At 50.4% G+C, this 26,784-nt stretch overlaps 1 protein-coding gene and 1 long non-coding RNA gene across 5 annotated transcripts in view; one reads left to right on the top strand and one right to left on the bottom strand.

The window, feature by feature from the left end:
• The window catches only part of LOC123620317, a 34,923-nt gene extending 29,891 nt beyond the window's left edge, over window positions 1-5,032 (top strand). Inside the window, exons 4-5 of the long non-coding RNA XR_006728803.1 lie at window positions 3,272-3,500; window positions 4,448-5,032. This is a non-coding gene — a long non-coding RNA (uncharacterized LOC123620317). The remainder of the gene's footprint in view (window positions 1-3,271; window positions 3,501-4,447) is intronic.
• Window positions 2,528-26,623, bottom strand: ADAP2 (ArfGAP with dual PH domains 2). 4 transcript variants are annotated; one of them, XM_045525448.1, is made up of 11 exons: window positions 26,456-26,623; window positions 25,508-25,638; window positions 24,084-24,175; window positions 20,837-20,916; window positions 19,762-19,874; window positions 14,551-14,697; window positions 9,643-9,726; window positions 7,136-7,198; window positions 5,508-5,585; window positions 4,576-4,804; window positions 2,528-3,603 (listed from the first exon to the last, which is right to left on the bottom strand). In XM_045525448.1, exons 1-11 carry the CDS (start codon window positions 26,547-26,549, stop codon window positions 3,569-3,571), a joined length of 1,146 nt encoding a protein of 381 aa, XP_045381404.1. In that variant the 5' UTR covers window positions 26,550-26,623; the 3' UTR covers window positions 2,528-3,568. The 4 variants fall into 4 exon arrangements, with proteins under 4 accessions (XP_045381404.1, XP_045381405.1, XP_045381402.1 ...); XM_045525449.1 differs by having other exon boundaries at window positions 2,528-3,600; XM_045525446.1 differs by lacking the exon at window positions 2,528-3,603 and having other exon boundaries at window positions 3,635-4,804.
• Window positions 26,624-26,784: the final 161 nt, after the last annotated feature.

The raw sequence follows: 26,784 nt of genomic DNA, 5'->3' as shown, positions 1-26,784 counted from the left end.
AAAACTAAAGTCTGTTTGATTCCACACTGATAACCAACTATAAGTAGATCTTCACAAGTGAAGAACAGAGACAAGACAGGATCAGACATTCTTCCACCTACCCAGGGACATCTACAAAAATTGATGCTTCCTCTGCTCCCTTCTTCTCTTCTAACATTTGCCTTGTCTTATGTAAAAGGTAAATGTTTTTGGGTCTCACAAGAATGTCATCATTTTTTCTCGCCACCCACCCAAGCTCTGCCATATTCAATTATTTGAAGTTTCCAGAACAGGCCATGTTCTCTCTTGTCTCTGGGCCTTTGTACGTGCTTCTTTCTCTGCCTGACCCCACCCCCGCCCCCCAACCCAAGTATCTCCTACTCATTCTTCAGGATTCGGCATAGATACCATCTCTATTGGAGAACTATATCAGTCGGAACTGATTCAAGGAACTTCCATGCACTAACAAGCCAAAAAGGAAGAGGAGGACTTAATGCAAGGGTACGGAGGTATCTCTGGGGAAGGAGCTAACCAACCAGGCACTCTGTTTCACTGGGACTTTATCTCTTGTCTGTTCTCTGTCCCTCTGAGGAGCTCCCACCCTTTTTTTTTTTTTTTTTTTTTTGAGACAGAGTCTCACTCTGTTGCCCAGGCTCGAGTGACTGCTGTGGTGTCAGCCTAGGTCACAGCAACCTCAAACTCCTGGGCTCAAGCAATCCTTCTGCCTCAGCCTCCCAAGTAGCTGGGACTACAGGCACATGCCACAATGCCCGGTTAATTTTTCCATTTTTAGTAGAGACAGGGTCTCGCTCTTGCTCAGGCTAGTCTCAAACACATGACCTCGAGTGATCCTCCCAGAGTGCTAGGATTACAGGCGTGAGCCACTGTGCCTGGCCTGCTCCCACCTTTAGAATCCCAGTTTCCCTCTTCGAGTAGCTTTGTTCCTGCTTGCTTACTTCTCTCCCTGCCTCTCTAAACTGTAAGTTCCTTAAGGTTGGGACTATGCCTTTATTAATTTCCTCACCTCCAGAATTTAGCAGAGTACACCCAACAGAGCTCACAAGTGGTGAAAAAGGCAGACAAGTAAACTGACCCTTCATACTTAACCTAGCAAGTGTTGAAACAGGCAGTTTCAAGGTGCTTTAGGAGCCAGAGGAGATGGATGACTCAGGCCTCCATCTGGGCAGCCAGCAAGCTTCAGGAGGAGACACCTTGGTGTGTTGCTTGTCCTTTGACTGGAGGATCCAAAGGAAAGTCCCATAAAATGCAGAGAATCTCTTAAAGGCTCTCCCACCCCTCTGAGTCTCCACCTAAGTAAAGAGAGAACACAGAGGGTGTTTCTGCATGTCACTTGAAGGAAGGGGAAAGGAACAGCGAATCACAGAGCAGGGACCTTCATGATCTGTTTCTCTAACATTTCAGCCATTTGAGATTTCTTCCAGTCCCTCTTTCCCATCTGGGGGTCTTTGAATATTTTCTTCCCTCAGCTTTGAGTGTCTACCTTACCCTCTTCCCTTTGACTAACCTCTAAACAGCTTGAAGGTTTCACTCTCTGGAGAGGAAGGAGGCTTCCCTCTCCCCGTCAATTAGGGTGAACCCTATCGCCACACCCTCCCGCAGCAATCTGCTCTTCCCTTTTCTTAACACTCACCTCATTGTGCTGCCCTTCTGAAGGGCTGCACCCCAGCAGTCCATGATCTGTGACAGCAGGAGCACGTCACGTTCCTGCCTATTCACAGGGCCTGGCACACAGCCTGGCACCTCGGAGGTCGTCAAAAACACTTGTTACTTACTTTGGATCTCAAGAGTTAGTGCAACTTCCTCATTTTAAAGAGAAGAACCAAGGCACAGAGGTAAGGAAGTGAATTTTCCAACGGTCTCAAGTTAGCGGTAGAGCCACACAGAGCCTGGGCTGGATCGGTCTCCGCCCTGTGGTCCAATGAAGCTGTGTCTTCTCAGCTTTCTTCTTTTCTTCCCAATCACTGTGATGATCAATTTTTTATATTATCTAGGCTTTTATTTCTTCTAAAATGTGCACAATGATGGCACTTTCCCAGGAACTTTTGAGATAGGGTCTCGCCCTATTGTCCAGGCTGGAGTGCAGTGGTGTCATAATAGCTCACTGCAGCCTCCAACTCCTGGTCTCAAGTGATCTTCCTGTCCCAGCCTCCTAACAGGAACATTTTTTTTTTTTTTGAGACAGACTCTTGCTCTGTCGCCCAGGCTAGACTGCCATGGTGTCAGCCTAGCTCACAGCAACCTCTAACTCCTGGGCTCAAGCGATTTTCCTGCTTCAGCCTCCTGAGTAGCTAGGACTACAGGCACGGGTCACCACACCTGGCTAATTTTTCTATTTTTAGTAGAGACCAGCTCTTGCTCTTGCTCAGGCTGGTCTCAAACTCCTGACCTCAAGCGATCCTCCTGCCTTGGGCTCCCAGAGTGCTAGGATTACAGGCGTGAGCCACCGTGCCCAGCCAGGAACATTTCTGACTCATGCAGAAATACCACTGCTTTTGAAGAATGAAAAATTGGTGTTTATTTCCCCCAACTTGTTAATTTGAAAACTTTCAAATCTATATAAAATTTGCATGAATAAGACAATAAACACCCATCTATACTTCATCTAGATTCATCAGTTGCTAACATTTTGCACAATGGTGTGCACGCTCTCTCTCTCTCTATATATATATATGTACACACACATACATACTCTATACATATACATGTACACATAAACTTATTTTTTGCTAAACCATTTAAGAATCAATTGTAGACATCATTATATTTTACCCCTAAATTTAACTTCAGCATGTATCTCCTAAGAACAAGAACATTCTCCTATACAAATACAGCATAATTATCACAATCTTACAATTCTGTTAACTAATCTACATCCATATTCAAATGTTCCCAATTATCTCAGTTATGTCCTTTACAGCTGTTCTTTGAAAGAATAGGGTCCAGGATCCAATGGAGAATCAAGAATTGCATTTGGTTGCCATGTTCGGTCTCTTTTAATCTAGAACAGTTCCCAGACTACGTTAACTTCCATGATATTGACATGTTTGAAGAGTCCATCCCAGTTGTTTAGCAGAATGTGGATTTGTCTGATTATTTCCTCATGGTGAGATTCAGATTAAAAAAATTTTTTTTGGCAAGATGCCACTTGCATGGTGCCATGGGGGCCTTTTCATGGCAATGCCTCCATTTCAGATGTGAGAAAGTTCTGGGACTTGTTGTTTTTATTTTATTTTATTTTCCTTTTTTTATGTTTACTCTACACCTCTTTCAGTGCCACACCTCTGGAAGTTCTTTGCCTTAAGGACGTTTCAAGCCTGGATGTGTATGGGGAGGAAGGCATACGTGTTCATCCATGTACCAAACCCCCAGACCCCTAGGGCTGGGCCGCACGGAAGGCCCAAGGAGCTGGCGGATAAAGCCACAGCTTCAGTGTTGGCAGAGTTCACTGCCAGGGATGGCTGCTGACTGTAGGGCACTAATGCTGGGCAACCAGGACCAAGGTGAGAACCTCTCCTTCCCACCGGGAGCTCCAGGTGTTTGGTGGTCCGCTGGTTCCTCAGCAGATGGGTCACCTGGCGCTGCAGCCACTCTCTGTTGATGCTGCTGCAAGAGAAACAAGAAGAGGGCTGAGGGAGGTGGCCATGCCAGTGCAGTCCTACTGGAGGGAAGGGACAGCGAGGGGACAGGCATAGAAAGACAGAGGGAGCCAGAATGAAAAAGTGAGAGAGGAGACACACACACCAGAGAAGGAGAGAAAATCCGAGAGACACACACACAGAGACAGAGAGAAACCAAGATAGACTAAGACACAGAGGCCCACAGAACAAAGAAAACACCAGCTGATAAGCTTCACTAACAGTTTACAAGTCTGTTTGGCTTTGGGATTTGGGACAGTGAAGAGTGTCTGTGTTTATACTGGTCAGACTCCAGGGCCACAAGGGTTTCCCCCAAGGGGCCGTGTGGGGTCACCTGCTCAGTCTGTACTTTTCCAAACAAACAACTTCTCTCTTGTGCCCAGAAGCCAGGCCCTGGGCCAGCAGTTCCCTGCTCCAGCTCAGCATCTCTGTCCTTTTTTCACAGGGCTGTCAGCAGAGAGAGAAGTCCACTCGTGACACAGGACAGAGGCAGACAGAAGAGAGGGTCCAGAGAAAAGAAGGCACTAAAAATAGCCTTCCCTCTGGGGTAGGGAGGAATCCAAAATCCCAGGAGCTGCCCAGCGGGTGTGACCTTAGCTAATAATAACAGGCCAGGGTTTTCTCACGAGAACAGCAATCAGGGAGGAGGAGGAGTGAGGGAGAGAGGCTGCTCAGCTCCTAGACGGAGTGGGGTACACACGGCATCCAGGGTTCTGCCAGAGCCAGTCTCCTCTGGAAGCTCCTGGGGAAGGGCTCTGTTAGGGAACTGAGCGTGGCAGTGATGCTCACTGTCTTGTGCTTTTCCTTGGCAGGAAGAGAAGATCGTGGAAAGAGCATGGACAGGGCACTCTTTTGGCATCACAGGTGAACCTAAGTGACGAAGCCCCTTTCTGCCCTCTGCCCTTGGCCAAAAGAACAACCCCCAGTTCCTGTTTCTTACTGATGAGGTTGAGGGGTGTTAAGGGGCGAGACAGGACATCCCGCAAACTCTCCAGCCATTCCCGCTGCTCCTTCTCGCTGGGACAGGTGAGGACGAATCTCCGCTCTGGGGTGACAATAGTGATGCCGGCTTTCCAGCGATTCCCTCGGATGCCCTTGGGGAGGTCTTCATATATTTCGTATCCCTGCTCATTGCTCCCGAGAAAAACCTGGCCCTGCTCAAAAGCATCCTGAAAATAGAGGGTACGTGGTCATCAGAGGCCACCCCGGGGTGGGGAGCAGGGGGGCCCCTGCAGCCCTGACAGCCCTCAAGTTTTATTTTGGGAAAGGGGTGTGAGTGTCCTTGCCAGGATTTCTGCTAGGTGGGACCCAGAATTTGGAAGATTAAAAAACCCTGGAATAAATCACACACATCATCTGTTAAAAAGACACTTAACATTTACAGAGAGCTTATTAAATTCAGCACCAGGAATTTAAGTGCTTTATATGTAGTAACTCACCACGCAGCCTCTGAGAAAGGCATTCTTGTGAAGCCTATTTTTCAGAGGAGGAAACTGAGGCACAGAGAGCTAAGTGCTCTTGCCCAGGGCACACCATTACAAGTGGCAGGGCTGAGACCAGAGCCCAGACAGCCCACACTCCTAAGCACTATGCTTCATGGGACTCAAGGAGGGAATACACCTTGTTTAACTACAATTGGCAGCATTTTGGATCCTAAACATGGACTTCCTGAAGGTGAGTGGTGAAGCCTCCTATTGGAAAAGCTGCAAGCACAGGAGATGCAAGGGGTAGAGGTCTTCCCTCAACCTCGGATTTCTCTAGCCCTGGGGCCCTGGGAGGTGTGTTCATCTGTAGCTTCGCCAGAGTCCCACACAAGCACTGACGCAGCTTCATGTGGGGGTGCCCTGGGGAGGGACCCCGTGTGGCTCTTACCAGTGGGTGCTTGTAATACAGCAGCCTCCGCTCCTGGGAGTCCAGAGCGAACCACCTTTTCTTGAAAGGTTCTCTCTGCTGCAAAAGAGGGAAGCTTTTACCAGGGATGACAAGATCTCTTTCTGAGGACAGAGGTCAGGGGCCAGCCCAGGCCAAGCCAAGGGAGCTGGCCAGTCCCACGGGTTCTCCAGCTGAGCTTCCCCAGTCAGAGACCCTAATACTTCTCCTTGGGGTCTGGGCTGGGGCCCTTGGGCTCTGAAGGCTCTGCCTAGCCCCCTCCCCACCGCCCACCTCACACCCCACCCCTGCCAGCTTCACCCTGCTGCCGCCAGGTGCTGCCTTGAGTTGGAAGATGGGCTTCCCTCTTTCAGGCTGTGGACAAAGAAGTCTCAGAAAAAGGAAGTTGGGGAAATCAGAAGTGACTACTTCTCAGCAAGGCTGAAAGTGCTGGCTTTGGCCAAATTCTAACCTAGGTCAAGGGAGACGAAGCCCTGGGACGAGAACCACAGGGAGGGGCTGTGCCCTTGGCTAGTAAAGGAAGGGAACCTAAAACAACCTCAAACTGCTTTTTCAGCCTGCCCCGGGCTTTCTTTCACACTGATCGCCCAACACCTTTCACTGTCCTCTTATCAACCATCCTATAAACATATCAAACCTTTTTTTTTTTTTTGAGACAGAGTCTCAGTCTGTTGCCCAGGCTAGAGTGCCATGGCATTAGCCTAGCTCACAGCAACTTCAAACTCCTGGGCTCAAGCAATCCTCCTGCCTCAGCCTCCCAAGTAGCTGGGACTACAGGCATGCGCCACCATGCCCGGCTAATTTTTTCTATATATATTTTTGGTTGTCCAGCTAATTTCTTTCTATTTTTAGTAGAGACGGGGTCTCACTCTTGCTCAGGCTGGTCTTGAGCTCCTGACCTCGAGCGATCCGCCCACCTCGGCCTCCCAGAGTGCTAGGATTACAGGCGTGAGCCGCGGCACCCGGCCTCAAACCTTTTTTAAAAAAAGCACTGGAATACTGTGCTTTTGGGGAAATTTTTAGGGAGCTCCCTCTGCCATTCCCCTCCTTTTCCCTTCTCCTCCTTCCCCACCTCCCCTTGACAGATGACAGTCGCCCCACCCAGCATCCAGGCTCCGCTCCTCTGGACCCTCCTTGGGAGGCACCAGGACAGCCTTCCCCTCCTCCATAGATAAGTGGGGATTGAACAGCCACTGGGGAGGGTGTGCACGCAGCCCCTGGGTGCACATGTGTGTTTTCTCAGACCCGTCACCAGCCCCTTTCTCCCTTGGACAGTCCTGGAAGGCTCCAGGCACACAGCACACAGGGTCCTGGAAAGCCTAGAAGCTCTCAGCTCAGGGAGTCCCTTTTCAGCTCTGCTTTCCCAGGGGCAGGGCCAGATAGATGGAGCTAGGATGGAAGAAGCTGCTGTGGGCGTCCCTAACGCTGGGGAGAAGCACCGTGGCTCACACATCAGCTAACGCCCAGTCTCCACTGCTCAGTCCACGAACATCGCTGTACTCAACAAACATCTGTTCGCCTCCCCCAACCTTACCCATTTCCCCACCTCCCAAGTTCTGCCCTCCTGCTGGCTGGGCCGGGGCCGTGTAAGTCCTCCAGGGAGTGTGTACCTTTGGGCCAGTCTTTTCCATGAAGCCTTGTTTGAGGTAGTTCCTGGTGAGGAGGGGCACGAGCTGGGGGAAAAGAGACAGACATTGACCCTCCACGCACACCCCAGGGGCTCAAGGTTCCCCACCGAGCTTGGCTCCCCGACAAAGGGGAAGTTTGGAATGGGGAAGGATATGTGTTCATGGTTCACAGGGTTATATTTGGAAAGTGGAATGCATGTAATGTTAATATTTCAACAAAGCCAGTGAAGAGCACCCCAGATGTTTGCAGAGCTTACTGGCATGTTTGAGTCTTGGTCTAAGGAGTCCTTCTTTAACCCCTGGGCACGGACACAGGCAAGGCTCAGAGGAGACCCTCTTGGTGTCAGGGAGCATATTCTGAGGCTCTACCATGTGTCAGGCTCTGGGTACAATTCTCAGCCACCCTGTGAGGTGGGTATTATCAGCCTCATTGTACATCTGAAGAAACCAGTCCTCAGAGAAGTGGTCAGGATTTTCCCTAAGTCACAGAGCTGGTGCACGAAGCACTGGGATTCACATCTAGGGACAGTGGACGCTAGACTGTACCCCTACCACTACACTACGATGCTAAAGTATAAACATGCCAGAGCCCTCTGAGCAGGCCCCTGGCCGAGACCTGGTCACTGGTAGGGATTCTGACACAGGGCCACGAGGAGGTGACAGCAGAGTGGGCACACAGAGCTCTGGACTAGGAGTCGGGAGTCAAGGTTCCAGCTCCAGTTCTGGCCTCTACCAGCTGTGGCCTCGGTGAGACCCGACATCTCTCTGGGCCTGTTTCCCCTGTGTAACACGGAGACTGGACCATGTGACCCCTAGGATCCCTTCCGGCCTGCCATCCTGTGCTCAGAAAAGCTTCCAGGGATAGGCGCTGGCCTCCTGTGCTCCAGGGGGTCCACCTGGAAAGTCAAGAGCTTCAAATGACAGTCTCAGTTTCCAAGAACACAGGAGGTTCCCCGGAGCTCCAGGGCCCAGGGCAGGGGCAGAGGGGAAGTGAGGTCTGGGGAATAGCGATGGGAAATCTGAAAGGGGGAGAACTGTGAACTGAAAATGAAAATATAAATTATACCATCCCTCTTTCCCTAAAATATGTTCACTAGGCTTCAAGTCCTCCATTTGGAGAGAATAGAGTCCCTAATGGCTCAATATTCTGAACTTGAGCCAATGCAGAGCTACTCAAGGCTACTCGGGAAACAACTGGAAGAAGGAAAATCTTCACATGGTTGGAGTACTCCTTCCTGCACTCAGACACCTTGGCACACTCGATTATCGCAATAGGCATTGTCCCCACGGTGACAGATGGGTACACTGAGGCTCAGAGAGGTGAGGTGACTTGCCCCAGGTAACACGTCGGCTCCTCTGACTTCCATATGCCTTTCCTACTGCAGGGCCACAACCCCACTGGCACTCCCTGGGCTTCCAGCATCTGGAGCCCTAAGCCTGGGCCAGGCCGGGGGATTGCCCAGAGCCTCACACCGTACCCTGACACAGGGTGGCAGGAAAGCAGAGGAAGAGGTGGGCTGGGCGGATACTGGAGAAGAGGTCATGATGGTGGAGGAGTGGGGCAAGGCAACGTTGAGGATGTTGGCCAAAGACTAATTTCCTCCACTCGGGTGAGCAAAGATGGGAAGCGAGCCCGGGTTAACAAGGCTGAGGTCTGCACTTTGTCCTCCCTTCATGCCAGTCAGCAGTCAGCACTCTCAACTCCCGCCCATGGGAGCCTGCGTTCACCAGTTCTGGGTGCTGACTCAGCAGGCCGACCTCGAGGCCTGGCCCAGGCCTTGCTGGGACTGCTCCCAGAGAGCTGCCATCTCAGTGAGTCACTGAGAGGTCAACAGAGGCTCCAGGTGTCTGGGGACAATCAAAATGACGTTCTCAGGCTAACCAATACCTTGGCCACAGGAGGCAGACCGGGTCCTGTGACAGTTGTAATGAGGAGGACCCCGTGGCCTTCCGGAGCCCAGAACACCACAGGGCAAAGGGAGGATGGCAGAGAGGGAAGAGCACCTTTGGTTATTCACTTAACCTTCCTGGGACTCAGTTTCTCATCAGTAACATGGGAATAATCACCCCACCCCCACTGCCCACATAAGAGATTACTCGATAAAAGGGATTGCAAGGTAAAACGGGCTCCAAAGCACTTTGTAAGCAGTATGTTAGGGATCATTTGTACATTTCAGTGGGAGAAGGGGTCAGAAAGAGATGCCCAAATGCTGAGTCCCTTGACACCATGGATAGCAGCCGGGCATCCTCAGGGGAGAGACTGACCTGCTTCCTGGAGGTGGCGGGTTAAGAGCAGCTCCCGTGTGTGAGGCTGTAATCCCCCCGCTCCCCAAGAGATCGCTCTTGGTTTCCTTCTGTGCCCACCCCTCGAGTCTAAGGCCTTGCCTGCAAACACATCTAGCTTGGCCTCTGAGTGTCTTCAGGGTCAGCAGACAGAGGAGGAGGTGACAGAGAGGAGGCTGAGAAGTTGGGGTCCACGTTTAGCTCACCTCAGACTCCGGGAGCTCAGGAAAGGCCATTTTTAGGTATTGCAGGCGGGCTGCGCGGAGGGCGTTGAACCAGTCCACTATCTCCTGCCGAGAAAATTGCAAAGGACAGACAGCTGGTGAGATGGGTCGGGGTGGAGGCTGAGTCGGTGGCAGGAAGCTGGCGGGGCTGGCGGGTGTGGGGCAGCAGTGCACCCAGCACATGCAGACACCCCACAGCTCCACTCAGGGAATCCCGAAGGCCTCCGTCAGAGCCCCAGGGGCTAAAGCGGGAAGCCACTGACATGGAGAACCGCAGAGCCACGGGAAAGGCCTGGGGTGAACTGCACCGGCATTCCGAAATGGCCTAGGACAGAGCTTTTCCTTTTCTAACGTGTGCATGAACCTCCCAGGGATCTTGTTAAAGTGCAGTTCAGTAGGTTTGGGGCGGGCCTGAGACTCTGCATTTCTAACAAGCTCTCAGGCCATGGAACACACTTTGAGGAGCAAGGGTCTAGGAAAGTGCTGTCCTCAGATGTCAAAGCCCAGCCTTTGGGGGCGGGGCAGGTGCTCCTGGAGATGCTCCTCCAATAGGCATTCGCCCGTGGCCTGGAGCGCAGCTTAGGCCACAGCTGGCTCGACCCTTTCTGCTATCTCTCTGCGAGAAGGCATCCCTAGGCAGTGCGGGCCCCCACCATCTCCCACCTAGACAACCACGCATCCAGCTGGCCTTGATCTTCTGCTCGCAGTTGGCCCTCTGACGGCAGCCAGAGTGATTTTCTAATCACTGACCTAACGCAGTCTGGCTTGGGGTTCTCTCGACTACCCTCAGGAAAAAAGTCTGAGTTCTGTAATATGACTTGCTTTGTCCTCTGAGCTCCTTCCACCCCCAACTTTTTGCAACCCCCCAACACATGCTGTTCCCTCCCCTTGGGACATTCTGTGTCTTCCACCTCCCTCCCACACACACCTTTTCTCTACAACATTTTACTCATCCTGCAGGTTCGTTTAGATGTTGTAATAGATAGATTTTTGGGTGCTTGCTCAGCCCAACCCCTGCTTCTATGGGAACTGCCCCACCGGTCCTCACCCACCCCCTGCTGCAACGCCATTCACCACTGTGATCCTGCCCCTCCTTGGCCACAGCAACTGGACCAGGGCTGGACCAATACAAAGGCTCCCCTGGGCTTATCAGATTCTTTCTCCCAGGAATTTGGAATTGGGAGGCCAAAAGACTTGTTCAAATAGCTGCAGTGCTGGACTTTGGTGTAGGATGGTGACTGGGAAAGTCATTTGAATATGGTTCCTTTGAAACCATTTCCTGTCCTCTCCCACAGGCCAGTATTCCAGGGTTCTGAGCTCTCTCCGTGCAGGGGTTTGTTAAGAACCTTCTTAGGTCTCAGGCACTAAGGGAATGGGGCCAGCCCAGAAAAGATGCCCCCCGGCCTTCACTTTGGAAGGTTTTCCTATCACAAACTGGTGACCTTGGGGCCATGTTTGTTTGGCTCCTGAAGTTTTGTTTGTTTCAATCCTTGATGCAGGTTTTCCTGTTTGCCGCAGCCCCCACCACTCCTTATTCCTGTCCACTTCACTTTGGAATGACCCACCTGGCTGCTAAGGGCATGAGTTTGCAACCCCCATGATGCCATCTGACAGAGGCTGCAGCATAAGTGAACAAGGAGCACGGCCAGCCCCAGGCTGTCAGATGCTCCGCAACTGGGCCAATGAGAGGGAGCCGGGTCTCCTAAGTGTCAGAGACCTCTGGCACCTCAACAAAAGTCCTCATGGCAGTGATTGGCATGGACAGGTGGCCACCAGTGTCCGCCCAGTCTGGACATGGGGCAACAGCAGGGAGCCCACCATGGACTGAGAACCAGGGATCCCCTCATGTCTCCCAGATGGCATAAGACCCAAGATTCTGGTAAAACCCAGGAAGGGAGCCAAAGAAGGGAGTCAAGGAAGGGAGCCAAGGGAATTAGCAAGGAGATTTCTTGCTAATTTTAGGAATGGAGCCCTTGAATTTAGAGAAACAAAGAAGTATGACATTATTTGTATCCCTGGTGTCATAGAATAGTTTGTTAGAGTGTACTTTCTCTCTCTCCTTCTCTTCTCTCTCTCAAAAACATACACAGAGTATCTGACTCTAATTTCTCATGAGTCGCAGCCATACTTTTTGCCCTTGAAGTAAATATCTCTGTATTTTTCCTGTCTATGCCCCACCTTTTTTTTTTTTTTAGGAGATGGGGTCTCACTATGTTGCCCAGGCTGGTCTTGAATGCCTGAGCTCAAGAGATCCTTCTGCCTCAGTCTCCTGAGCAGCTGGGACTATAAGCACGCACCACCACACCTGGCTCCTCCATGCCCCCTTTAAGCAGGTTCAAGTGTGTTCCTATTTAGTCTATTCACATAATTATTATTATTATTATTTGAGATGGAGTCACACTCTGTTGCCCGGGGCTAATGTACAGTGGCACAATCATAGCTCACTGCAGCCTCAAACTCCTGGGCTCAAGCCGTCCTCCTGCGTGAGCCTCCTGAGTAGCTGGGACTAGAGGTACACACCACCACACTCAGCTAATGTTTAACTTATTTTTTGTAGAGACAGGGTCTCACTATGTTGCCAAGGCTGGTCTTGAACTCCTGGCCTCAACCCATCCTCCCACCTTGCCCCTCCCAAAGTGCTGGGATTACAGGCATGAGCCACTAGACCTAGCCACACAATTCTTAAATAGCAACCACTTCCTACAAAAAGCCTTTTTGACCTCGTCCACCCCCACTATGCCACTTCCACGTCTCCTGGGTGTCCACAGCATGACCACCACCTATCACATGGCGTCCTCAGCACCTGCTTCCCTGCCTGTGTCCCTCCCTACACTGCAAGATTGCTGAGGCCCACAGCTCTGCCCTATCCACTGCCACACTCCCTAGAACCTAGCACAGCGCTTTGCACATTACAGGGGCTCAATAAGGACTTGTGAATTTCAAGAGTGGATTTATAAATTAATAAATGATACAGGTGTGAAATTAGCTGCAAGACTTTGCCTTTTACATCTGCTACAATCATGAGCAAATACTAACTGCAGTGACTAACATTTGCGGTGCACTCCATGGTTATGAAATATTCATGGTTCACGTTCACTCAATCCTCAACACCCCTCTGAAAGGTGGGTATTATAATCTGCAAACAAGCAAACTCAGGAGGGAAGGGGCCTGCCCCAGTAACAGCTGAGAGCAGCAGAGCAGCTCTGACTCCAAACTCCTGCTCTTCAGGTTGTCCTACCAGGAACTCTACTCTGACTAGGAAGAAAGTATGAAGCCTGCTGGGAGGGTGACCATGGTCGCCACCTTGGTACTGGGCCCCTTAGGAAGGTCTAGTCCCTGCATCTGGTTCCTGGCTCCTGCTGCCAACGGCTCTCCCTGTAGCAGAGGGACATAGGGTAATACAATGGGTGCAGGGCTCGGGAACCATCGGCTGTGTGGCCTGGAGCAAGTTACTTACCACGTCCCACCCAACATGGGTGTTGTTCTGAGGATTAAGAAAGGGCAGATAGGCCGGGTGCGGTGGCTCACACCTGTAATCCTAGCACTCTGGGAGGCCGAGGCGGGTGGATCGCTCGAGGTCAGGAGTTCGAGACCAGCCTGAGCAACAGTGAGACCCTGTCTCTACTAAAAATAGAAACAAATTATCTGGCCAACTAAAAATATATATACAAAAAAAAAAAAAATTAGCCGGGCATGGTGGCGCATGCCTGTAGTCCCAGCTACTCGGGAGGCTGAGGCAGTAGGATCGCTTAAGCCCAGGAGTTTGAGGTTGCTGTGAGCTAGGCTGACGCCACGGCACTCACTCTAGCCCGGGCAACAGAGTGAGACTGTGTCTCAACAAAAAAAAAAAAAAAAAAGAAAGGGCAGATAGCAATCACCAAGAACAGTGTCCATAGGAGACTGTAGACTATCACAAAACATCAGCCCCCACCTTCACCCTACCCCCACTTAGCATCTCTGGCCCCTGTGCAGTCACATGACCCTGCCCAGGCTCTGACCCAGCTTATTTTCTTGGCTTGCTCTTCTCTGCCTGGACTGGGTTCCCAAACAATTAAGTGTGCCCCTCAAACTTTAACATGCATAGGGATCACTGGAAATCCTATTAAAATGCAGTTTCTAATTCAGTAGGTCAGAGGTAGGCCTGAGACTCCATTTCTTTTTTTTTTTTTTTTTTTTTTTTCAGACAAGGTCTCACTTGGCCCCCAAGGCTAGAGTGCAGTGGCATCATCATAGCTCACTGCAACCTCAAAGTCCTGAGCTCCAGCGATGCTCCTGCCTCAGCCTCTCAAGTAACTAGGACTGCAGGTGCACACCACTATGCCCAGCTAAATTTTCTGGTTTTTGTAGCGACGGCGTCTTGCTCTTGCTCAGGCTGGTCTCGAACTCTTGGCCTCAAGCAATCTTCTCTTCTCATCTCAGCCTCCCAGAGTGCTAGGACTACAGGGGTGAGCCACTGTGCCCAGCCCTGAGACTCCATTTCTAACAAGCTTCTGTGTGATGCCAATGCTATTAGTCCAGGACCATACATTGAGAAGCAAGGTGCCCTTGCACTGCCACCTGATTGTCTATCCATTCCTCCCCCCATATTTGGAATCTCTGGCCCTACCTGGTTTGCCATCCCTGGGCATAGCTGCTTCTGCTAACTGGACTCCCACAGGTGGCTGTGCACTGCCAGATATATCCATGGCACCAGCCAAGTTTTCTCCCTGATCTTGCTCTGCCTTCCTCCTACCTCTGTCTCAGGCTGGGAAGTGACAATAAATAAAGCAAACAGCAGCGGAAGAATCTCAAGAGGCAGCTGAGCACATCACCAAACGGGCAAGGCAGGTGGCGAGCTGGGCCTGCGGAGTCCTGGAGTGCTGAGCTGCGGTGGTGCTCCTGTCATCTCACCTTCCCGTTTTCATGGTACACGAACAGGTTCCTGATGTGGCCCTCTCTCCTGTAGGTGATCTGCAGCCCGTGGGGGTGCCCTATCTTCTCTGTCTGGAAGGTGGCATTCAAGTCCTTGATGCTGATGACAGCTTTAGGGCTTTTACCCTGAAAGAGAGAAAGAGGATACTGAAGACGCTGACAGTCAGCAGGGTGACTTCTAGTCAACCTTCACCAAGGCCTTAATGCAAACAAAAACCAATGTGTAACTTTGTATGTTCCTGCTCTCATATCAAAATGCACTGGCCAGGCCTGGAGGCTCATGCCTGTAATCTTAGCACTTTGGAAAGCTGAGGTGGGAGGATCACTTGAGTCCAGGAGTGTGAGGTTGCAGTGAACTATGATGACATCACTGCCCTCATGCCTGGACAACAAAGTGAGACCCTATCTCCAAAAAGAAAGGAAAGAAAAAGAATAACTTAGATCAATATTACTAATATGAAAAAATGTAATATTGTCCATGATATTCATGAGTGAGAAATACCAAGTCCCAGAACAGGAGGTATAGCAGGAAACTATTAATATAAAATTTATACACAAAGGCACATATACACATAAATATATTAACACATAGATATATATAATGTATACTTGTGTGTATATTTGAATAAGCATAAAAAGTATAGACGGATTTGCAACAACAGTCTTAACAATAATTTTCTTGGAAGATTACTGGAAGACTTTCCCTTTTAAAAATTTACTATGGGAGAGGCTGGGCATGGTCGTTCATGACTATAATCCCAGCACTTTGGGAGGCCGAGGCAGGAGGATCACTTGAGGCCAGGAATTTCCAACCAGCCTGGGCAAACAAAGTGAGACCCCGTCTCTGTAAAAAATGAAAATATTAGCTGGGTGTGGTGGCACCTGTAGTCCCAGCTACTACTCAGGGTCAGGGGGTGCTGAGGCAGGAGGATTGCTTGAACCTGAGAGTTTGAGGTTGCAGTGAGCCTTGATGAAGCCACTGCACTCCAGCCTGGGCAACAGAGTGAGACTTTGTCTCAAAAAAAAAAAAAAATTTACTATGAGAAATACTAAAAATACATGAAGTACATTTAATTTTGTTAATATTCCTCCTAACTTTTTAAAAAACAAATATGACACTGCTAATAAAGCCAATCCCTTTAACCGAGACTCACCAATCCCATTCTCTTCCTCCATTCTCCATGGGCAAGCACTGTCATGAGTTTGATGTTTATTCTTTTAGTTCATTTTTTATACTTTTACACACATACACACCTATGCATATATCTATGAACAATATATAGTATTTTTATTTTACATAAATGGTATCATACTACATGGATCATTCTCTATCTTGCTTTTGTCACTCAACATTATATTTCTGAGGTCTATCCATGTTGAGAGACACCAATCTAGTTTGCTCTTGTAAATGACTATACCAAAAGTTATCAACCTCTTTTCCTGTTGACCTATATTGAGATTGGTTTTGATTTTTTGCTATTGTAAGTAATGCTGCAGTCAGTGTGTATCCCTGGTAGACATATATGTGAGTTTCTGTAGGTCACAAGATACACCTACGAGTGGAATTGCTAGATGACAGCTGTGTACATCTTCAACTTACTGGAAACTGACAAATTATTCTTCTGAATGGCTCCACAGTGCTTATACCAATATTTACTTCAATCAATAACGCAGAGGAGGCCGGGCGCGGTGGCTCACGCCTGTAATCCTAGCACTCTGGGAGGCCGAGGTGGGTGGATCGCTCAAGGTCAGGAGTTCGAGACCAGCCTGAGCAAGAGCGAGACCCTGTCTCTACTAAAAATAGAAAGAAATTATCTGGCCAACTAAAATATATATATAGAAAAAATTAGCCGGGCATGGAGGTGCCCACCTGTAGTCCCAGCTACTCGGGAGGCTGAGGCCGGAGGATCGCTTGAGCCCAGGAGCTTGAGGTTGCTGTGAGCTAGGCTGACGCCACGGCACTCACTCTAGCCCAGGCAACAAAGCGAGACTCTGTCTCAAAAAAAAAATAAAATAAAATAACGCAGAAGACTTTCCTTTCCTCATATCATCACCAACACTTGACATTGCCAGATTTAAATTTTTTTGCCAATATGATGGGTATGAAATTGTATCTCATTGTTAATTTTTATTTAATCAACTTTATTGAGGTATAATTTATAAACAATATACTGTACTCATTTTAAGAGAACTGTTTGATTTTTTTCTTTTCTTTTCTGTTTTTCTTTTCTTTTTATTTTTTTTAAGATAGAGTTTCACTCTGTCACCTGGGCTAGAGTGCCATGATGTCAGCCTAGCTCACAGCAACCTCAAACTCCTGGGTTCAAGCAATCCTCCTGCCTCAGCCTCCCCCACCATCCCAGTAGTAGCTGGGACTACAGGTGCCACCACACCCAGCTAATTTTTGTATTTTTTATAGAGACGAGGTTTTGCTCTTGCTCAGGCTGGTCTTGAACTCTTGATCTCAAGCGATCCTCCTGCCTTGGCCTCCCAGAGTGTTAGCATTACAGGCGTGAGCCACTGTGCCTAGCCAAACTGTTGGATTTTTGACAAATGTATATACCCATAACCACCACAACCATCACGGTATAAAATATTATTGAATCGAAACTGACTCAGAGAAAAATAAAAATTAAGAATATATAAAACATTACTATTACTCCTCCAGCTCTGCCCAATCCCCAGTGAAGTGCGGCAGAGTGAGGGGCCCAGCTCACGGGGAGTGGAGCACACTGGAGCAGCCAAGGCCTGCTTGAGTCCCTGACCTGCAGGATTGGGAGAAATAGAAGTTGATGTTTTAACTCAGCAACAAACAACCAAACTACTCAGTCCTTGGACATCCTTTCTCTGCTGAGGTGACCCCAGCCAGTCCCGTTGCTAAACCAGCCTACATGCCAATGACTCCAGCTCCAAACTCTACCCAAACCTCCACACTCATATATCTAACTTCTCTCTCAATGTCTCCACTGGATGACTAATATGCATCCCAAAATACAGAGGACTCTTGATCACCCCCGTAGAGGGCTAAGTCTTTGCCATCTCAGCAAATGGCAAATCTATCCTTTTAGTTTCATAGGGCAAAAATCTGGGAATCATCCTTGATTCCTCTTACTCTTACAACCCATATCCAAAACCTCAGGGAGCCCAAGTTTTTGCAAACCATATATATGATAAGGGACTCATATTTAGAATATATAAAGAACTATTGCTACTCAGTAATAAAAAGACAAATACCCTAATTAAAATGTAGGAAAAGGATCTGACTAGACATTTCTACAAGTATTATATACAAATGGCCAATACACACATAAAAAGTGCTCAATAACATTAGCCATCAGGGAAATGCCGATCAAAACCACAATGAGATACTACTTCATACCCGCTAAGATGGCTATAATAAAAAAGACAGATAAGGCCAGGCATGGTGGCTCATGCATGGAATCCTAGCACTGTGGGAGGCTGAGGTGGGAGGATCGCTTGAGCCCAGGAGTTGGAAACCAGTCTGAGCAATAGAGTGAGACCCCATCTCTACAAAAAACAAAAAAATTAGCTGGGTATGGTGATGCATGCCTGTAGTCCCAGCTACTCCAGAGGCTGGGGCAGGAGGATCACTTGAGCGCTGGAGTGTGAAGTTGCTGTGAGCTAGGCCATGGCACTCTAGCCTGGGTGATAGAGCGAGATCTTGTCTCAAAAAAAAAAAAAAAAAAAAAAGACAGATAATAACAAGTGTTGGTGAGGATGTAGAGAAACTGGAACCTGAATACACTGCCAGTGGGAATGTAAAATGATGCAGCCACTTTGGAAAACAGTCTGGCAGGTTCCTCAAAGGTTACACATAGGTCTGCTCTTTCCTCACATATCCATGCAATTCACTACTCATGTGTTTTCAGTTATCTGCTCAAAAGTTACCAGACAGGCCCTCTGTGACCACTCTGTGGCAGCACCCCTGCCACATTCCCATTATTCTCCACCCCTCCCCTTCTTCTATTCTGCTTCATAGAACTTACTGCCACCTGGTATAGTATATATTGATGTGTGTTCTGGTTACCAGCTTACCTCCTTCTACTAGACTGAAAGCTCCATAAGCACAGGAGCTTTGTTTAGTTCATTGCTGTATCCCCAGTGCCTAGAATAATGTCTAGCGCATAGTAGGTGCTCAATAAATATTTCTTTATTTTATTTTATTTTATTTTTTACTTTTACCACATCTGAGTTTCTGTATTAATAAATATTTTTTAAGTGAATGAATAAATGAAGTAAAACCAAGTGGTCATCATAAGTTTAAACATGGACCAGTCTAAGCTGCTTCTAGGTGAACAGAGTGTGTTATTTATTTATTCTTTCGAGACAGGGTCTTGCTCTGTTGCCTGGGCTAGAGTGCAGTGGCATCATCATAGCTCACAGCAACCTCAAAATCCCAGGCTCAAGTGATTCCCCTGCATCAGCCTCCCAAGTAGCTGGATTACAGGCATGCACCACCATGCCTGGCTAATTTTTCTAGTTTTTGTAGTGATGGGGGTCTCGCTCTTGCTCAGGCTGGTCCCGAGCTCTTGGCCTCAAGCAATCCTCCTGCCTTGGCCTCCCAGAGTGCTAGGATTACAGGTGTGAGCCATCATGCCCACCTTCTAGGTGAACAGAGAGTGTTATTTATTTATTTATTTATTTATTATTTATTTTTTGAGACAGAGTCTCGCTTTGTTGCCCGGGCTAGAGTGAGTACCATGGCGTCAGCCTAGCTCACAGCAACCTCAAACTCCTGGGCTTAAGCGATCCTACTGCCTCAGCCTCCCGAGTAGCTGGGACTACAGACATGTGCCACTATGCCCGGCTAATTTTTTTTTTCTATATATATTTTTTAGTTGGCCAGATAATTTCTTTCTATTTTTTTTTAGTAGAGACAGGGTCTCGCTCTTGCTCAGGCTGGTCTCGAACTCCTGACCTTGAGCGATCCACCCGCCTCGGCCTCCCAGAGTGCTAGGATTACAGGTGTGAGCCACCTCGCCCGGCCAGAGAGTTATTTTTCAGTAGACTGGATTGATTGTACAGCCAAGGAAAAGGAGAATGTTGTGCCTAACTCTTAAGTGGCTGAGATTATCCACAAGACAAGGCACCATTGATTAAAATGTAGACCTTAGTGGGGTGAGAGCCCAGTGCTCAGGGAGGGAACCCCTTGCTGGGCTGACCTCTTACCTCTTCCTTAGTGTAGTACTTCAGGAGGCCCTCTCTTGCCAGAAGGACAAACCTTCTTCTCAGGAACTGTGCGTTGTCCCTTCCCCGCTTCCATAGGAATCCTTCTCGGTTACCTTAACCACCAACAATCAGAAAAATTGAACACCCATGACCTTGAGGCACATGAGCAGCTCACAAAACTCATAGGGTCTCAGGGTGGAAAGAGCCCTCCACCAGCTGCCCAAATATCTGCAACTAAACTTGGCTATTTCAGCTGCAGGACACAAGGGTCCCACCTGGGGCCAATTCTGCGATGTCTCACCATTGCAGTTGGACTTCCCCCACTGTGCAAAACCTTTCCTCTTTGGCTCTCCATGGCACCAGGCTATCTCATAAGAAGACATAACAAACCCTGAAGAAGGCTAAATCCTGAGAGACTGGACTGATTCTAAATATGTATGGTCCTCCCCAACTTCACATTAACATAAGCCTAACGTAACTTCAGGAATAATGAATGATTTCTAGGCATCTCTGGTTTGAGGAATAACTTGTGCTCCTGGTAGCCAGGAGAGCTGAGCATTGGCTGCCTCGTGTCCTCCAAGAGTGGTTTTGAATACTTTGCTCTCTGGGTCAGTCTCAGCTCGGACTCAGGGCAGCAGGGTGAAGCTGCCACAGGTCCAAGGCCACTAAAGAGGTTGTACCCTGCACAGTAGCAGAAAGGGAGGCTGAAATCCAGCCCATGCTCCCCACCCCAAGCCTCGAGCTGTACCAGGAGCGACTTTAGCCAAGGGCAGGGGTGCCTTTTTCTAATCGGTCTGCCCACTGGAGGCGTCTTCTTGCAATTTATACCAAAACTCTATACGTGCTTGTGGCCCAAGGACTTGTGAAACATATGCTTCTCTGCTGCTCAAACCATAAAACCCCACCAGCTGATGTGTTGCTATTTCAAAGTCAGAGAAACTCACACCTTGCCCTCCATGGCCAAAGCTAGGGCAGCAGTTATCTCTTGGGTGGATCTTGCTTTTAACATTCAGGCACTTTATTTTTTAAAACTCATTAGAACAGAGATCTCAAAAGATGATGAAAATAACTTTACCTGGGGGTGAGATGGTTTTCCCATCAGCCATAAATTCCTGTCTCTCATACTTAGCTCGAATCCATTGTTCCTTTAAGACCCTACAGAGAGAGAACCTTTGGTCAGCTGTGTCTGATGCACTCTTTTCGCACTGTAATGTTCCAAGACCCTGCAGCTGAGAGTGGGAACATCACAGCCGCTGCCTTGCTGCCTGCTCGGGCTATCCGGGGTTTCTCAGCCGCGGCACTATTAACATTTGGTGCTGGATAATTCTCTGGTGTGGGGGGCCGTCCTGTGTTTTATAGAATGTTTAGCAGCCTCTCTGGCCTCTACCCATTAGATGCCAGTAGCACACCCTCCCCAGTTGTGACACCCAAAAATGTGTTCAGACATGGCCAAATGTCTCCTGGGGGAACTATTTCTCCCAGTGAGCTATATGAGAGCCACTGCTCTGGGCTGTTCCAACCCCAGCCTCAGCTCTCTAGGTCAATGAGACAGGTACCGACTCCCCTGGACCATCTACACTCCCCCCTCCCACTGCCCGTTGATGAGGTTAAGCCAGGAGAGTCCAACAGCCTCTTCCTGTGGCCTGCCCATGACATCTGGGCATGCTACACTGGACACAGCAGTGGTCTTGGGGTCTGACCACCTCGGACTAGGTTTCACTCCATCATTTATCCACTGTGTGACCAAGAGCAGCTCACTTAACTCCTCCGAATTTGGGGAGCATATGCCTATCCCCCAGAGTTGTTGAGATGTTTAAATGTATGTAAAGGGCTCAGCACTATGCTCGGCACATAGTATGTATTTAATGCTACCCCAATGAGATATTGTCATCTGTGACCCCTGCAGAAAAACCATGCAGCCAAGAGTAAACTTAATTTAATTGTTTGATTCCCTCTCACCTTTTCCAGGTAAATGTTCCAAGGTTGACATGACCTTACCCCATAGCTATGAGAATGCTCAAGACCAGGGCATATGGCATTCAAAGCTCTGGGCGCTCCTGGATTGTGGGACCAAAAGGACCGGAACTGTAGGAGAGACTGATTGGAAGCCCCCTCCAGGGGCACGCTGGGAGGTGGAGCCTGGCATCGGGAAGTGGCCTTCCTGCTGGTGGCATGAAGCCAGCCTGGCCACTGATCACATTTGAGCTCCTGGCTTGGTCCTTCCTGAGGCTGGCTCTACCTCTGTCCTTCCTGTGGTCTGATCCCCAGAACCCATAATATCCTCTTTTGCCTAAGTTAGTTTAAATTGTGTTTCTGTCACTTACAATCAGGAGTCCTTCCTAATGCACAGCCCTCACCCCCCAGACAGGGAGGAGAGTCACCAGGCCCACCATGGGGTGGGAACCCTGGGTCACAGGATCAGAGCTGGGAGAGGGAATGGGGACCAAGAGACACCAATCCTAGTCCTGGGGATGGGGATTTAGAGGAGTTTTGGAACTAGGGGGAGGCAGCCATTAGTATTCAGCTAAAAAAGGTTAAAGTGCAGGGCTGCTGTTAGAGTGATAGCAAGTAATGTCTATGTGGTGCCAGCAGAAGTCCTAGCACATAGTAGACACTCACTGGGAGCTTGGAACAAAGAGCAGAGTGGCAGCAGTGAGACAGGAGGAGACAGGCCCACTCGAGTTGAGCCAGCACTTCCTGCAGCTGGGCTGGGCACTGGCAGTGTTCTGAAGCTGACACTGAGAAATGGATTACAACTATTAATAGTATGTCGGGTGGCATGTGAGAGGTTTTACATAAGTTATTTCATGTGATCTCTACAACCATGCTACATGGTTGGGCAACATGATCTACATTTCAGAGATGAGGATGCTGACAATCAGAAGTCTGATAACTTGCCCACCTCCTTACAGCTGGCTAGGGTAGAGTCGGGAAACAAAACCAAGGTCTTCTAAGTAGAAAGCTATGCTTCCCCCACCACTCCACCTGCATCAGTAGCCCTTGGGTTGACTAAGTACTGAGAACTTGCAACACTACCAGGTACAGTTGTGTAGTTTGTGCACTGCCCAAAAGCACCCTACTGAGGCTAGGAAGCTGCGATGCAGCTTGCTCTCTGCTTGCCAGCCATGTCCCTAGAGGGATACCTTCTCCTCATTTACACAAGGTACTGTCTAGTAGCCCTGGTGGTGAGGCTGAATCCCTGGGAAGAAGTCTTAGGCTCAGGCAGTCTAGTCCCACAGAGGTCCAGTGTCACACTGACCCCCATCTCCAGGGCACCTTAACCTCCTGCTGCTTCACAGCCATCCCCCCACCGCCATCATATTAGATTCTCCCAGTGCCATGATACAGTCCCCCAGGCCCTGGTGTGTGATGGACTAGACTCAGGTCTGCCTCTATAAAACCCAGGTTTTCATCTATGTCATGGGGATAATATTAATAGCGGTACTTATCTCATAGGGTTGTGAGAGAATTAAATTAATGCACATAAGTATTTAGCACAGAGCCTGGTACAGAGGCAAAGCTCAATAAATATTAGTAGCTACTTTTTTTTTTTTTTTTTTTTTTTTGAGACAGAGTCTCGCTCTGTTGCCCGGGCTAGAGTGCCGTGGCATCAGCCTAGCTCACACCAACCTCAGACTCCTGGGCTCAAGTGATCCTCCTGCCTCAGCCTCCCAAGTAGCTGGGACTATAGGCATGCACCACCATGCCCAGCTAATTTTTTCTGTATATTTTTAGTTGTCCAGCTAATTTCTCTCTATTTTTAGTAGAGACGGGGTCTCACTCTTGCTCAGGCTGGTCACGAACTCCTGAGCTCAAATGATCCGCCTGCCTCGGCCTCCCAAGTGCTAGGATTACAGGCGTGAGCCACCTCACCCGGCCTAGTAGCTACTATTATGTTTATGGTTATTATTTAGGGATCTGCAGCTCAGTTACGTGGAGCCAGCTTGAGCTTGGGTGGGACAGTCCTAGAACATGACTTGATAGGAACTAAGTGAAACACACTTGTTCTATTAAAATAGCAGCATTTCTCACCTCTATCTGAAGGCTACAAGAACATCAGAGGCAAAAACATAGATCATAGAGAAAATCCCCCATTTCCCAGCTGTGGAAACTGAGGCCCAGAGAGGGGACGTGACACACCCAGTAGAAAGAGGCTTAACCCAGGTGTCCCACGTGCTCTCCATGCTGGTACCGAAGGCTGTCCTGGATCTTTCTCTTCCGTAGAAGAGACCACCACAGACAAAGGCTCCAGAGACAGGCCGGGCTGGGGAAGGAGGAACCAGGAAGACCCTTCACCCAGTCCCTAAGGAATCACCACTCACAGGCAGTCGTTGGCCTGGGGGATGTAGTAGAAAGCTGGAACTCTGGCTTCAAACTTGGCCTTTACACGGAGGTTCCCGTTGTGGGTCATAAACTGCAAGACAAGAGCAACTCAAAGTAATATTAGAACTCGAAAAAATGTGAAATGAAACTATGGTCTACCCAGAAGGCTGTTGGTCTCACTGACTCCTAGGCTGAGTCAGTGAGAAACTGCCCCCAAGGAGGAGATGTTCCCCCCCGGGCTTGTGCGTCCACACTGCTGGGCAGCCCCAGCCTGGAGCAAGGAGGGTAGTAATAACTGTGCCTCACATAGGCACAGCACTTGACAGTTCTCATTGGATCCTCAACTATTAAATAGCACCATTCTCATTTGAGAGAGGAGGAAACTGAGGGTCAGAGAGAGTAGGTGACTTGCCTAAGGAAACACAGCTATAAGCAGGAGAGCTGAGATTTAAACCCAGATCTGTCTGACTCCAAAGCTCATGTTCTTTGTCCAAGTCCCTCCACAGACGGCCAGGACCCCCCGCAGCCCTGAAAGTCTGCAGGAGACCAGTGTAGCTGGAGGGAGGGAGAAGCGGGTGCAGGCCCCATAGAGCACACAGGTCCGGATGACTAGTGGGGCCCCTTGGCACCTAAGAGACCCAGAGGCTGATGTGCCAAGAGGGGCCTTGGCAGCAGTGGCATATCTGGGGCGAGGGCAGGAATGGGAAGAAACACCAGGTTATTAATTCACATCCCTTGGGCAGAGTGAACCCTACTCTCCTCCCCTGTAGGGCCTGCTGGGCTGTGTCACAGGATTTGCACCAGCTTTGGACCCAACGGAGCAGAGTTCAAATCCTGACTCTGCCATTTATTCACTGAGTGAGCTGTGGGACCTCACCTGGAAAAAGGAAGAAAATATAACAGGGGAGTTATCAGGCACCAATAAAAACCCTCCAGGTGCATGTGCTGATTTGCTGGTTTCCCCTGAGGAGAGCAGAGCGGTCCTCTTCCTGGCTGGGGGAGGGGACCACAGACCGTGAAGTAGGATATTTCCCTGCCCTGTGCCAGGACTTCCACTAATGACAACAGCAACTATTAACCGACTACTTGGTGCTTGTACTGAGCCTACGCTGAATCGTCGCAGCAGCGCTGTGAAGGGGTGGCGGCTTCCCTGTAATCCAGACGTGGAAACTGAGGGTTCGCAGCTGAGATTAAGTAACTAGTTCAAGGCCCTCACAGCTTGCAAGTAAGCAACTGAGGGAGCCCGAATTTGAACTCAGGGTCTCTGTCTCAGCCGCCCTGTAAGAGGCTGTGTTCCCTTTTGCTAGAACTGCCCCGCTCTGGGCCTCAGTTTTCCTCCTCTGTAGAATGGGAGCGTCCCGCCCACCACCTCCCCCCCAGCTCCGCGTTCCAGGGCTCTCCACACGCACGCACGCCCTTCTACCTCCACAATACTGTCGTCCCAGAAGTCAAGTCTCACGGATTTAACCTTGCTGATGTCCGGGAAGTTGCGGTGGACGCCGGAGCAGTTGAGGCAGATGAAGATGCCCAGCTTGTAAGAGGCCCAGTCGGGATCTGCGGGGCAAGAGCGCAGGAGGGGAGCTGAGCGGAGCAAGGCGAGGAAACCAACTCCAGGCTAGTGGCGCAGGGACAGGCAGGGCCCGACAGGATTCTGGGGGCGGTGGACAGCTCTGCGCACCCCTGGGACCCCTTCTCTCTCGGTCTAGGGGTAACTAGGCTCCCAGCGTGGAACCTTTTGGTCAGCCCACGGGCGTGGCACGGTGGCGACCGGGGTGAAGATCTCGGAGGGAGTCCAGGAGCTGGAGGCGACAGTCTGAGGCGGCGCGACGTGGAAGTTACGGGACTCAGGGGAACCGAAAGGAGGACGGGGAGGGCGGGCCCCGCAGGTGGGGAGGTCTGAGTCAGGGTCCCTGGGCGTCCGCGGGGTCGCAGCGCTGTGCAGTGGGACCTGGGGAAGGACCTTGGGCGTCCGGCGCCAGGCAGGGGGCACAGCACGGCCAGGGGGCCTGGGTCCGAGGTCTGGGGTCCCTCGCGTGTGGGATGTCTGTGTCCGAGGGCTTGGGGCGCGCCTGGGTGGGATCTAACATCGGGGTCCAAGGACACAGAAAGGTCCGTGTCTGCTCTAGAGTGGGGAGGCAGGGGCCCGGCTTCGGGGGCTTGGGGGACGGGGTGCCGGATGCTCAGGGGACTGTCTGGGCCCGGGTCGGAGGTTCCCGGTCTGGGTGACAGAGGGTCCGGGCCCGAAGGCGCCGTGAGGGTCACGTCTGGGTCCCGCGGGGCCGGGGCGGGACTCGGCGCGGTGGGAGGGAGGAGTCTGGCGGCCCTGGGTCCGGCGGGGGGTCCCGGGCTGCGCGCGCCGCCGCGCCCTTACCCGCCGCCCCGCAGTCGGCGCAGTGCGCGTTGCCGGTGCCCGCCGCCTGCAGCAGCTCCAGCAGCCGCTTCTTGTTGCGCTCGCGGTCGCCCATGGCCCGCTCGGCGGGCTCAGCGGGGCTCAGCGGGGCTCAGCCCTGCAGCCCCCCGACCCGCGGCCGCCCATGGCCCGTGCGCTCGGCCGGGCAGCGGGACAGGGACCCAGCCCGCGGCGCCCAGCCCCGCCTCTCCAGGACGTCCCGCCCCTCCCTCGGCCAACCCAGCCCGGAGCTCCGCCGACCGGCGGGGAGGGACAGGAGCCTGGGACTTGGGGTTGGGCACCTGGCCCGA

The sequence above is a fragment of the Lemur catta genome, chromosome 15, assembly GCF_020740605.2.
Source record: "Lemur catta isolate mLemCat1 chromosome 15, mLemCat1.pri, whole genome shotgun sequence".
In the NCBI taxonomy this organism is placed as follows: domain Eukaryota; kingdom Metazoa; phylum Chordata; class Mammalia; order Primates; family Lemuridae; genus Lemur; species Lemur catta.
Note: the sequence above shows the minus strand (reverse complement) of the source record. Positions and strands in the feature narration are given on the sequence as shown.

Coding starts and splice junctions, on each gene's coding strand:
- ADAP2 (XM_045525446.1), bottom strand. CDS start 26,549: ATGGGCGACCGCGAGCGCAACAAGAAGCGGCTGCTGGAGCTGCTGCAG. Junction 20,917..24,083: donor CCCCAGGCCAACGACTGCCT/GTGAGTGGTGAT, acceptor CTCTCTCTGTAG/GGTCTTAAAGGAACAATGGA. Junction 7,199..9,642: donor CTGAGCTCCCGGAGTCTGAG/GTGAGCTAAACG, acceptor CTTTTCCCCCAG/CTCGTGCCCCTCCTCACCAG.